This window comes from Ascaphus truei, chromosome 3 (genome assembly GCF_040206685.1).
Source record: "Ascaphus truei isolate aAscTru1 chromosome 3, aAscTru1.hap1, whole genome shotgun sequence".
NCBI classification, from domain to species: domain Eukaryota; kingdom Metazoa; phylum Chordata; class Amphibia; order Anura; family Ascaphidae; genus Ascaphus; species Ascaphus truei.
In genome coordinates this window covers 375138005-375151129 of record NC_134485.1, presented here as the reverse complement: position 1 = coordinate 375151129, position 13125 = coordinate 375138005, and the positions used below count along the sequence as shown (strand labels likewise).

At 39.5% G+C, this 13125-nt stretch overlaps 1 protein-coding gene across 4 annotated transcripts in view; it reads left to right on the top strand.

Moving 5' to 3' along the window:
• Positions 1–12474, top strand: part of TNFRSF19 (TNF receptor superfamily member 19) — an 82310-nt gene extending 69836 nt beyond the window's left edge. For all 4 annotated transcript variants that reach the window (XM_075592240.1, XM_075592243.1, XM_075592242.1 and 1 more), the window contains exons 9-10: positions 1264–1630; positions 8118–12474. In XM_075592240.1, the coding sequence (XP_075448355.1) occupies positions 1264–1630; positions 8118–8126 (376 nt within the window). In that variant the 3' untranslated portion in view covers positions 8127–12474. The remainder of the gene's footprint in view (positions 1–1263; positions 1631–8117) is intronic.
• Positions 12475–13125: the final 651 nt, after the last annotated feature.

Genomic DNA, 13125 nt, shown 5'->3' with positions numbered 1-13125 from the left:
CTTGTTGAACAGTGATGGGCAGCTCACTGCCCAAAAGCTACAGACCACCCCTGCAGGGTGAGACTTCACCAGCGCCCCAACCAGTCTACCCTGTTGCAACTGATCTTCGTGACAAGGAATAGCTTCAGATGTTGCCCTTAAAGGATCAGAACCAGTCACCCAGTCCAAAGTTATCTTTTTTTTATATAAAAACTCAATCTTTTATTAAATATCAACATTAATTTAATATAACAAACTGCAAAGATAAAAAATGTCATATGGATGTAGATGTGCACAGTCCATTAGATAAATAGTTTGTTACACGAGAGACCACTAGTGACCAGCACTTTAACAATACGCTAATTTATTATGCATACCTGAATAATGGACTTTACTCGGGTCTGAGGAAGGTTTCTCTGGGGCCCGAAAGTCAAGTGAACCAATTATAATTGATGTGTGTATAATAAAGTACATTTTTACTTGCTGGTTGTTGGTAGTCTATATCAGCGCTGCGCAAACTGGGGGGCGTGATAATTTCTAGGGGGGCGCGAGCAGTTACAGAGGCCCCGCGCTCTTCCCCACAGCATTTTAATTAAATGCCGGTGAGGCCTCTGTAACTCCCGTACCTTCTCTCTGCCGGGTCTTGGGTGATGCGTCGCCATGGCAATGCGGCGTCAAATGACACGGCGGAGTCACGTGACATGACCCGCGGCGTCATTTGACGCCAAGTTCTTGGAAATGGGGGCACGCGAACGCTGCGGCTGCTGGGCAGGGGTGCACAGCTCAAGAAGTTTGCGCACCCCTGGTCTATATTAATGTAATATATTTAGCTACCGGGCCATCCTAATTAAGTTAACACGAATGATATATTCTGTGATAATTGCTACTAGTTATTGTTATTGTTTTATAATTGGCAGTCGGTCGTTATTGGCTTTCTTACCTTTTCACAGCACAGCTACAGTAGCTGTTAGTTTACCTTGATTACATTGTTGATGCTCATAATTCCAAACAATATTTATAACAAATAAGCCAATACTGTATTTTGTTTCTCTTAAGTTCATCAGCATACGTTTCAGAACTTTACCCTGTTTTTCACCCAAATATCTTGATTTTTTTTTTTTTATTGCTAAAATTATTAGTATATAAAAAATAATAATAATCTCATGCATCACATAGACATGCATGTCATGCTTTAATAACCATAGAAGATATAATTACAGAAACACACTATCTTTTAGCATTTTTATTTTCTTAACCATTTTCGAATTTCGTTTGTTTTTTCAGGAATGCAGATTCTGTGGCAGAAATGATTCCATCGTTTCTTGGATCCAGTTCAAATTCAGCCTGTAGAGAGCTTGCAGAAACTTGGCCTCTAATGCAAACACCTTCTGGCAGAGATACCATCTCAGTCTGTGAGCCATATCCGGAGCCTACAGAAGGAGATACAAACTCTTTGAATTTAGAAACCGAGAAGCCAAGTATTTTGTACACGCATAGGGACCACAATATAAGTGGAGAAGTCTATGAAAAGCAGTCTCAAAATATGCAATCTTCTAAACATCTGGAATTATTACAAAGTCCTGCCGATCAGCAAACTGATGGGAAACCGTCAGAGCAAAATGAGGGCTCTAGCATCACTGGAGATAAACAGGTGAGATAACCATCATAATAATTTGGGATTCCTGCATGAATCTCTTTACATTTACAATAAGATAACCAATTGGATAAAACCTAATGTCATATTCCCAACAAGTTAAACTAGTATGCAATAAGCCAGTTTCACGCAAAATAATTTCCAACATAATGTTGTGTACCTATACCCGTTTTCTTTTTGAAAAGGTCATTAAGTTTTAGACTGCACGGTAGGACCACTGATGTAACCTCTATTCAAGTGAGTAGACATTATAACTATGTGGTACCTACTGAGGTCAAGTACTATATCTGGGATTTGTTCTATCTTGTCTCTGTTTTGTATTATTGACAAAGAAGAATTCAACAAGCAACAGAGAAGCCCAATGCTTCATCCAATATGATAAAAATACACAGTAAAATACTTGTATATTCTCTTGAAAAAGGGTCATTTAGTTTAACCCTTAAGCCTGTGAGCCACGACAAGGCAGTCCCTGTTCACAGGTCCTAACACTACCAGATTAAAGACGTGTGTGTGTGTGTGTGTGTGTGTGTGTGTGTGTGTGTGTGTGTGTGTGTGTGTGTGTGTGTGTGTGTGTGTGTGTGTGTGTGTGTGTGTGTTTAAGGTCTTCACATTTGTAGGTGTAATGGATATTGTTTTCTCAATTTTCTTTGGCTATTCAGGTTCTTGTACTGTTTGTTTTTACCTTTCTTCAAGAGCACCACAGCTAAAATTAGTATATTAATTAGATTCTTCTCTGACATGCAAAGTTAATAGCAAATGCATAATATGTAGTAGAACAATAAAGTACAAAAGAGCTCTAATTTTCCTTAAATTTTTGATGTATATGCTCACTTATTTATTAACATATAACATATTGACATATTGAATCACAAATCGGCACGGTCTACACCACGATGCACAAGTTTCACATTTATTTGCATTTTTTTTCTGTCATTTTCATTTGAATTTTTTTAAATATTCTCTTCTCTCTAATTTACAATAATTCACATGGAACTCAGAAGAACTTTAGCTCACACAGTTGAAGGGCTATAAACTGTGTTCTTACTGTGTGACCTCTTAATTTAGGGTCCCCTAATCCCACTTGACATCACATAAATAAATCAGATTGGTCCTGTTCGCTTCTAAAATCCTATATCCTGCTGTATCTCCCCTTAATCTTCTTGGTTCTAGTCTAAACACGCTCAGAACAGATCATTTTTCTTCATGGTTTTTTTTCCCAGTTAACCCACTTAATGTATTTGCTCTGTATCAAACTCTTCCAGTTTCTGCCATATTTCTTCTTGTTCTCAGACATAGTACTGAGTGATGCCTCTTGTAAAGGGAAAATAGAACATTGCTATATACACAGAATAAAATAGCAATTATTGTATTTGTAGTTAATAAAGTGCAGTTAAAGCGGCAATTCCTGGTATAAAGATTTATTTGTAGCCTGAACCTGGGAACTCGCCGGTGGTCTCCCAACATCGGTGGACGCCATGGCTTCCAGAGTGACGAGCCTGGGGTGGACCAGAGGGGGTTCATCTGGCAATATAGAAAAGCCACAACTTTTGCTTTTCTATTGGTGTCCAGTGGTGCCCATGTTTGTAGTCCACCGCCATATTTGGGGTGGTGGGGGAGGGTGTATGAAAACTGGCAAAAAGAAAATACAAATATCACTGGAAAGATGTAATTAAATAAAAAAATATGTACCGTATGCATGTATACACACACACACACACACACACACACCATACCCAACTAGAAAAGCCTCACGGAATATATGCTGCAGTGCGTGCACACACACACCAGCCCTCTTACATGCATGTGTACCTACTGTACATAACAGACTGAAAGCTATGGAAATGATACTTTCCCTATCACCCCACATCCTAAGAACATTATTGCGAGACCCCAGGTAATCAAGATTGGGGACCGTACAAGATTTTAAATATAGACTTATAGATATTGAGAAAATTGTTCATTAAAGGATATAGATCGATCCACCAGACCAGATTATTTTCTGCTGTAGTTACTAAGCTGGTATACAAATAGGTTTTAAATGTATAAGTGCCACGTTACTCCGGGGGCTGGTGCATCTCCCATCGGCATGGCTATCACAAATAGGAAGTCCTGTATCGATCACGGAAATGACTTCATGCAATGTCCAATAATGCTGAATCAGGGCGACATGGTTAGAGAGAAAAGCGAAACGGGCTCGTCATTCCCGCAGCTGTGCCAAATAAGCATATCTGCTGCTGTAGGGGAAACCACCTTTCTGTAGTGCCCAATGTGTTGCAGTTTTCAGATCCATTTAGCTTGCGGCTGTTCACTTCACTGCATAATATGTTTATATCGTCTATAAAACATTCATAGAATTGTCTGGAATATTGATAGTTGGCAACTAAATACAGATGTTCGTAATAATCCATAAACAGATTAGCCATGCGGACCCGATCGCTGTACCTCTAATCTGTAGTTCTTTTTTGGGATCAGATCTACCCGTAAGAGTAAGTAATCCCAATGCGGGCCAATATGTGAGCTATCCTTACTGCTATGCCTATATATTGCCTCTTTGCTTAGTTTGTGTGGAATTGTTATATTCAGGTTTGCTATGTCCAACATTAAAAGGAAGGTTTATTCATGAATGGGTTTGAATGAATTAATGAAATCTGTCGAATCCTTGATGTACAGTAGATACTCTCATTGGTCACCAAGAGTTGTAGATAATAATGTACATATTGTAATATCAGCGGGCAAAAAGAACCCTGGCCTGAAATAGTTGGTCTACCCGGAGAAGGGGTTACCCCTTTATTAACCTTGGAGTTTATATGGGATCGGACTAATGGGGGGTGTTTGTATCAAACACTGTTTTTGTCTCTTCTGAAGTCCAGCCATTTTTTAAGACCCAAGTTAATGATTCCATCAATTTCGATCTTGTACTTCCTAGTGGGATCAGAATCTATTCTTTTTATAGAAGGTGGCATCACTCAGTTGGCCTGAAATGTCCTCTATGTACATGTAATTCATAATAACATTTCCCCCACCTTTTTCTGCATCCTGAATAAGTAATTATTATTTACCAATGTTTTAATAGCATTTTATTTCTTTCTGGGTAATATTTTGACAACTAATTTTGTGCTTTTTCATAAGGGATTTGGTATCAAGTGTGAGTAATCTCTTGCATGTGCTAATCTTGGCATTGGTGCCTGTGGGATGATATGTGGTGGCAGTTCTAAAGGGTAGTAGGTTGGGTAGTAGTAGTAGGGGTTCATACAAGGATTTTTACTGAAAAAATCCTTTCATTCTAATTGTTGAGGCAGTCTATATAGAGATTTTTTTTCAGTCAAATGCATTATGTTTACTTAGTAAATGTCTCTCCTTTGTCCTAATAGACATCTCTTCGGTAGTTAACGTTTCAGTTTAAAGATTATAGATTACGGTTTGCTCACCCTTTGTCTGATGCCCCGCCTGTTTCCCAGGAACCATGTGTTTCATACCTCCCCTCCTATATTTGCCCTAGTGGAGTTTTTTTGTAGGAGCGGTTATCTAACTATTGCTGTCTACAAAAAAAACGGTTTGGTGTACTGTCCTATGTCTGAGAAATCCATATTGCTTGTACAGGACTGGCTGTATTGTATAGGTACGGTCAGGGCAGGTGTCTGCTTTACTTGGCAACCAGCTGTATACCCAATGTTTCTTGTAATAGTTGGTGACACATTTTAATTTGTCCTTTTTGCATGTTGAGACACTGTCCTTATAGTCTTTTGCAGTTTGTTAAACCAATCCGTGCTAGTGTCGATAATAAGGGTCTGTTTGTATTTGGTGTCTATGGTTCCTATTTTAATCTGATCAAGTTCTTTGCTAGACTGTTTAATGACGAAGTATCAAATCCAAAGAACACTTAAGTTGCGTCCATGGAAGGACAGGCAGCGCTCAGCCGTGCAGACGCTCCGCGCTGAGCCCCAGCATTCTCAATAAAGCTGTCTTTAGAGGGGACTCACGCGAGCGTCCGCAGGCGTGCTGAGGAGTTGGATTATTCAGCCGACAGCCAAAGCTGTTTTTCAGCGCGCTGTGTGCTGAGAACCTTCAATCACAGCACAGCAGCGTTGACGTTGGTGCGTCGTGGGCTAATGGCCCAGCGACGTCACTGCCCCGTTTCCCGATTGCGCACGCTGGCTCGCCTGCATGTGCATGAAATCGCACAGGCTTCAGCAGGCGGGCGTCGGCGCGCTTCAGCACTGCTCCCCACTCTATGGACGCAGCCTTATTCAGGTTACTGTTCCAATTTTGACAAAAATAAGGTTACGAACAATGGTGGGTTGATTTCTGGTCCTGAATTCTCTGGGCATTAGCTTCTCCATGGTAATGAGAATGCGACTTTATGTATTACATTTTATATAGAGCCCTGGATAAGACGCTATATAAAAGTACATTACTTGGTGAAATTTGCTTGGTTAGTGGACGGATTGGGGTCAGGTCTCAGGATTTAGCCTTTCAAGTGGCATGGTGATGGGTCTGACAATAGGGACAGTGGAGGTGATTGGATCGGTGAGGTGGGTGACTTTGGAGGATTTTGGAGAGACTTTAGGAAGGGGTTGGGGTAAGGGAGATCATGGGCGTTGGGCGGGTATGGTGGAGGAGGGGGTGAGTAGGAGGTTCATGGAGGGGTATGGACGAGTACAGAGGGAAACCCAGGAGAAGGGAGTTACAGTAGTAGAGAAAGATGATGAGGGAGTGGATGAAAAGCCAAGGAGAGAGAAATGAATGGACACATTTTTCTTATGTTGTATAGGTGTTCGCAAGAAGTGGTAGTGATGGAGGTGATGCAATTAGAAATCCACTTAACTTTTTTCTTGGAGTCTTAATAATTCATTATAGTCAGGTCTCGACAAATTAAAAAAAAAAAAAAAAAAAACACTCGCCCCCAAAAAAAGTCATTTGCCGTGCCCCCCAAAAAACTCTACCCCACCCCTCAATTTCAACCCACAGATGATGTCTTATGTATGATGCCTTTGCACACACACCGCACATTTTTAGGAGGTTTATACTACTTTTTAGTACTAAAATTACATGTTTATGTTTATTTCATCTAGCTAATATTTTGTTTATCCGTTTTATGATTTTGGTGCCTAGATTTCCTCCAGTTTTTCCCTATAAACATCCTTTGAAGGGGTTCCCCCTTTTGACATAAATGTGACTTTTACTTGGTAAAAAGATTTAAGGTGTTCCCAAAAAGATTTCCTGTGATGGGAGACCAGGACTACCACACCAGGGATCAATTCGCCAGACAAACGCAACGTTTCTAAAATGTATTTATTGGGAAAAGGTGTGTGTGTGTGTGTGTGTGTGTGTGTGTGTGTGTGTGTGTGTGTGTGTGTGTGTGTGTGTGTGTGTGTGTGTGTGTGTGTGTGTGTGTGTGTGTGTGTGTGTGTGTGTGTTATACTTACAACTGGGATACCCTATAAACTTAGGTTACAGAGACCTCCCTAAAGAGACTTATCCTGTTTTTCCTCCTGCAGCATCCGCTGCAGCTTGTCCCAGTTGCTTCTTCCCAAACTGCTGCTTCTTAAGAATTCCCTTCAACAACTAAAACACTGACCTCACAGCTAACAAATAGCTGATCTTGTCTCATCTAGCTAGGTGTTTGCAATATGAACCAGCCCCTGATTGGTGGGAAAGGGAGGGGGGGGGGAGGGAGTGCAACAACAACAAACACAGTTACTTGGGAAGATCACAGCCCACTTTACAACAGTCCAGCTGAAAACAAAACTAACCCCTGGTCCCTGAAGTGCTGGAACCAGGTTACTGAGTGCATATACACATACAACATCATACAAATGTATTACTGACAGGTTAAGGTAATGAAGGGCTTGACCTTTATTAAAAGCGGCCACATTTACCCCTACCGTCACATACTCCACGTCCACGTTTTTAGTTCTGGCAGTAGTATTGAAATATCAATTATAGTGTAACAAAATGGCAAACCTGGAACAGAAGGTAGTGTTTCATCTACTAATCTAACAAAATAGCTTTCACTCTGAGTTACTAAAGTTTGGCCACAAACCAAGCATTTGCAGACACCGTGTGCAATATCGTACATGCGTGATTCAAACCTAGGCCTGTGATCCCGTGAGCAGATACGTGTTCTCGTGTGTTAACGGAGGAAGGGATGAGCGTTGATTGAGACGACCCTAGTGAGTGATCCATGACGAACGCCATTATTTAGGTGTCCGGATTCAGCATGGAGTTGGTCACTCCTAATAACTGCACTGCTTCAAACACTCACAAACCTCTTCTTATTAATTATTGCAAAATATATATATATATATTTTTTTATTATTATTTATTTATTTATTTTGAATCATTTTTTATATACGCCTGGATTGACTTGTGCGCCTGATTTTTTTTGCCGCAACCATGTGCAATATAAAAAATAGTCTTAACTTAAATGACTTTTTTTTTTTTTTTTTTAAATGAAAATTAACGGTCTTTATTTAATTTGCAGGAAGTCTGAAGGATCTTCACCACAAGAAGTACTCTGTTATCTATTATGAATAGAACTGTGCTGATGCTTTTAGTAGAAACTGTGTATCTATATCTATCTACAGAAGAGCTACAGTAAAGAAGCAAACTTCTCGTGGTTTTTTCATTTTTTACGAATGTATTTAAAATGTAACCAAGAAAAAGCCTTTAAACCACATTTTCTTCAAGAAACGCTACATGTTGGAACTTTCGTAAACCATTTGTAGATTAAAATTGCAAGTAATCTACATGTGTATATTTACAAGATACAAGATTGCGTGTCTTTGGACTGATCTCTGGCACATTGCTAAAATACAGGAGTTGTACAACAGACTTTTTACTTTTGCCAAAATAAATGTCTGGGTAAAATTGGGGAATTGTTTGGTCTAATTATAATTCATTATATTGCCAAATGTCTTTGTTTAATTTGAACTAAAAAAAATGAAAAATGTCTATTTATGTGAAGGCCATCATCTGTTAAGATGAAATGTATTGTACAGAAGACCTACTTTATCTGGCTAATTTAAGAAAGCCTAGACCTTATTAAGTCCTAGTGTTGTGTGCATAGATAGGCTCTCCATCAAAGACTTCTGCGAAGTCTGGATTTGTATATTACGGGAAAGACATCGTAAAATAGACCTTTTTGTCAGTACTTTTTTGTAAAAAAAAAAAAAAAAAGTTAAACGGTGTGTATGTATATAAGTATTTGCACGATAATGAGAATGACACGTGACATATTAGTGATGTAATGCACTTTTGAAAAATATTGAAGATTCATACAAATGAACGTTTTTTTTTTTAAAAATATGTGCTTAAGGCAGATGCCAAATATGTCATGTCAGAAGTATTAGCTTATGTGTATAAAATTGTACTACAGATATTATCAAAGTGTTATTTTTCTAATGCACATGTACTTTTCTTTTTCCTAATAGGATAGTTTTGTTTTGGATAATTAGAACATCCTGCCTATTTATCCTGATTCTCTTTTTCTTCTGTGTTGGTTACAAACCATTATTCCCACATATACAGTTATGGTTATGGAATATGTATGCACAAGAGACGCTACGTCTAGGTTTATCCAATTTTCCCATGTCCTAAAGGCACCTTGACCGAAAATCATCAAGCTGGATATTGACATTGATTTGAATAGCAGTTACTGATCCGAGTGGATACCCCAGCTCACAGCTTGATAAATCCTGGCCTTATTCAATAAGCTTCCCCGTTCTGGAACAAATGTTTAGTTGAATGCATTCAAATAGAGCTGAGCTATTCTTCAATACTGGAAACTGGCTTCACAACATAATAGGAGAATAACAGAATTTGAAGTTTCTGTTTCCCCCCTGATAAATGCGTGTTATATTATGGAAATTATATAGCGCCTAATTCTCAAATGTCTATGGAGGTTTGCTATGTTTACTCCCAAAACACTGGGGCCTATTAAGACACGTTTTAAGTTACAACTCAACAAGATTATGTATTCAATATCGCCCTCAAACTGTACCTATTTAACAGGTACCCTACATGTTTTTGGTTACTGTAAGATCAGTTGTACCTACAGTATTAAACAAAAAGTGTTTTGTGTGGTAAAATGCATAGGTTAGGGGACTTCCACAGAAATTGCTTGGAAGTACCTTCTTCCAGCATGAATAGAGGAACTACAGTGGTAAATGCTTCTTTTAGATGCAAAATGTTTTCTATGGAGAAGACCATCGCATTCTTATGTTTGAAATGGTTGTCTATTTTTTTTTTCCTTCATTTTACCCACTGATGACTACAAGTGTCCTTTTCTGATGATTAGACTGTTTGTAAGTCATATGCACGTGCAAATTATTTACACTTTCCTGTAATCTTTAAGAAGGTATTGAGTAAATGGAGTGTCTTTGTTGTGGACTTAATTAACTAAGAAATAGTGGGCTATACGTACTCGGACAATAACAAAAAATTAATCTGTGCAATGTGTATAGCATAAAAATATGAAGGTATTTCACCTTTCAAGTTTGTAAGCATAGTGTGCATTATAAGGGGGCGGCCCCAGTCACTTCTACAGCGCACGGCTCGGCGTGCGCTGTGCTATCAAGCCGCGCCCCCCCAGTCCGGCCGGTCCCAGTCCCTACCTTGTCGCGCACCTTTCCCCAGCGGTGCGTGACAGGTTTTTAGGGAGGCAGGGGAATTTGAAATTAGCATCCGCGACGGAGGCGTGGCCACGCCCCCGCCGGCGGTTCAGCCAATAAGGGTGAACCAGCCGCGGGACGTCATGGCCACGCGCCCGCAAACCTACTGGCACGCCCCCTCCCGTCGCAAACCTTCCCTCTCCCCTCAGACCGCCTATCGCGGTGCATCGCTGTGCCCGCACCGCCCCCCCCCCCGCCGGGCGCGCATGCCACAGTGAAGACTGGGGACTCAGCCTAATGCTAGATATCATATTCTGTACTGTATGTCTGCACTGTCATTTCCCCCCTCTTTTCTTTGCATCAACAGAATTTGCCAGATCTGGTTTATTGGCAACGAGATCTGTGTCAAATATAAGATACTTGATTTGACAAGTTTATAATACTTGACACAGAAAAAAAAATAACAGCCTGATGTACATCAAGTCCCACTTTTTTTTTTTTTTTTAAACATTCTCTGTGTTTATTTATAAAACACCAGTTATGTAAAAGATTTACTTCATAAATGTAAAAACTGCAAGACTGATATTTGTACTGTAGCTATTCTGCATTGATTTCTGGAGCAAATGTCAACATTCTTAATATAATGCCCCACTGTACACATTGTTGTTGAGTAATTTGTAGGTGGATTAATAGTTTATTTTTCCCCAAGGTATCGCATGAAGTCAGTAGTGATTGAGTTTAGTTGTGGGCCCCAAAAAATCCACATAGAATGTCAAACATATATGTACAGTGAGTGCATTTAATGGGTGCTGGCATAATAAAGTTGCCCCAATACATCCAAAAGCATAGCACCACTTCCTGACTCTTGTGTTCTCTTCCGGGACTCGGAGTACATTGGATCCATGTTAGGAGGAGGGGAGAGAATTGGTATGACTCATTGTAGCTACAGCCTAGGTCAGGGGTGACCAACTCCATTCCTCAAGGGCCACCAACAGGTCAGGGATTTAAGGCTATCCCCATTTCAGAACAGGTGGCACAGTCATTGACTGAGACACTAAGCTGAAGCAGGGATATCCTTAAAACCTGACCTATTGGTGGCCCTTGAGGACTGGAGTTGGCTAATCCTGGTCTAGGTGATCTACATGTAAACTGAATACACACATTGCAGACTCGGGTAAAACAAGTTAGGCTGTGCTTATAGTGCCGGCGACAGCGTCGCAGCAAAACAAATGCCTTGCTGCTGTTGCGTGCGCTTATAGTAAGCACGGAGCGACGGATTGGTCGCGATCGCTGGAAGTCATCTCTATTTGATTTTCCAGCGACTTGCCGCCATAAGCATAGCCTTAGTATTGTTTGGACAGCTACAGTACTTTTGGGAAACAGAATAGAGATTCTCAATTCCCGCTTGTGAAATGCATGGATTTGGTGAGAAGTTACACACTCCAACTGGCTTCTCTTCAACCCATGATTTGTACTGATGGGTGGGTGATTAAATTAATTTATCTTCCTTAACTTTTTTTTATTACGAGATGTGTGTCCTAGACATCCAACAAAAACAAACCCTGTGTTGAGAATATCTGTAGAGTAATAACTTGAATCTGAGGGCCAAGAAACTCAGGAGAGGAAACCGTTCACTACAAGCAGTGTGAGATATGCGCAATGTTTTCCCAGTGTGTTACTTAAATGTTCATGCAAATGTGTTAAGGAAATTTCACAACACAGCAGTGTGGGACTTTTGTGGACCTGCTTAACCCCTTCAGTGCCTATGGGGCTATGGCCATCTGGAAGCAAACAATGTTAATATTTAGGAGGTTAGACTAAATATCTTTGTTCAAAACTACAGTGTTAACATTTCAATATACAGTTTCAGACAAACTGTAATTTCATCCCCTAAGGGCACTTTTGTATAATTTTTTTTCCAGTTACACATTCATAAAACATTTTTATGGACCATTTCACACTTTTCTTTAGTATGGCCATGTTTTGCTACTTAAGTGTTCTGCAGTGCCTGCTTTGGTCTCCTCCCAATATCTAAAAGTCCAGCTGGCAGAGTCCTATGCAACGTGTGTGTATATATATTTTTTATTAGCGCAGTAAATTTATTTGAAGTGCTAACTTGAATACAAAAAATAGCATTTAAAAGCTGTTACTGTTTTTTTTTTTTACATATTTGTAAATTAGTGCATCATTGTTATATTTTTGTGTTATGTAAATAAATTCTTAACCACATTTTAAATGTGTTCTTATTTCATGGGTTATTATTTTTTATTCTAACTTTATCATTAATTACAGATGTAGCCAATATAACTGCAACCAGTGGCACGCTGCAGTGGCCATTGTTTTGGATCGGCGTGAGCAAGAAGGGGGCGGGGCTATCACACTGTTGTGGCTTACTATGGATTGTAATAACGTTGGCAATATCTGTAGATGGGTAGAGCGATAAATTCAAAGTCCTATTAATATAAATAAGAAGTGAAGTCCAAAGTATAACTACATCGCTGGCAGAGTCCTATGCAACGTGTGTGTATATATTTTTTTTATTAGCGCAGTAAATTTATTTGAAGTGCTAACTTGAATACAAAAAATAGCATTTAAAAGCTGTTACTGTTTTTTTTTTTTTTTTTTTTTTACATATTTGTAAATTAGTGCATCATTGTTATATTTTTGTGTTATGTAAATAAATTCTTAACCACATTTTAAATGTGTTCTTATTTCATGGGTTATTATTTTTTATTCTAACTTTATCATTAATTACAGATGTAGCCAATATAACTGCAACCAGTGGCACGCTGCAGTGGCCATTGTTTTGGATCGGCGTGAGCAAGAAGGGGGCGGGGCTATCACACTGTTGTGGCTTACTATGGATTGTAATAACGTTGG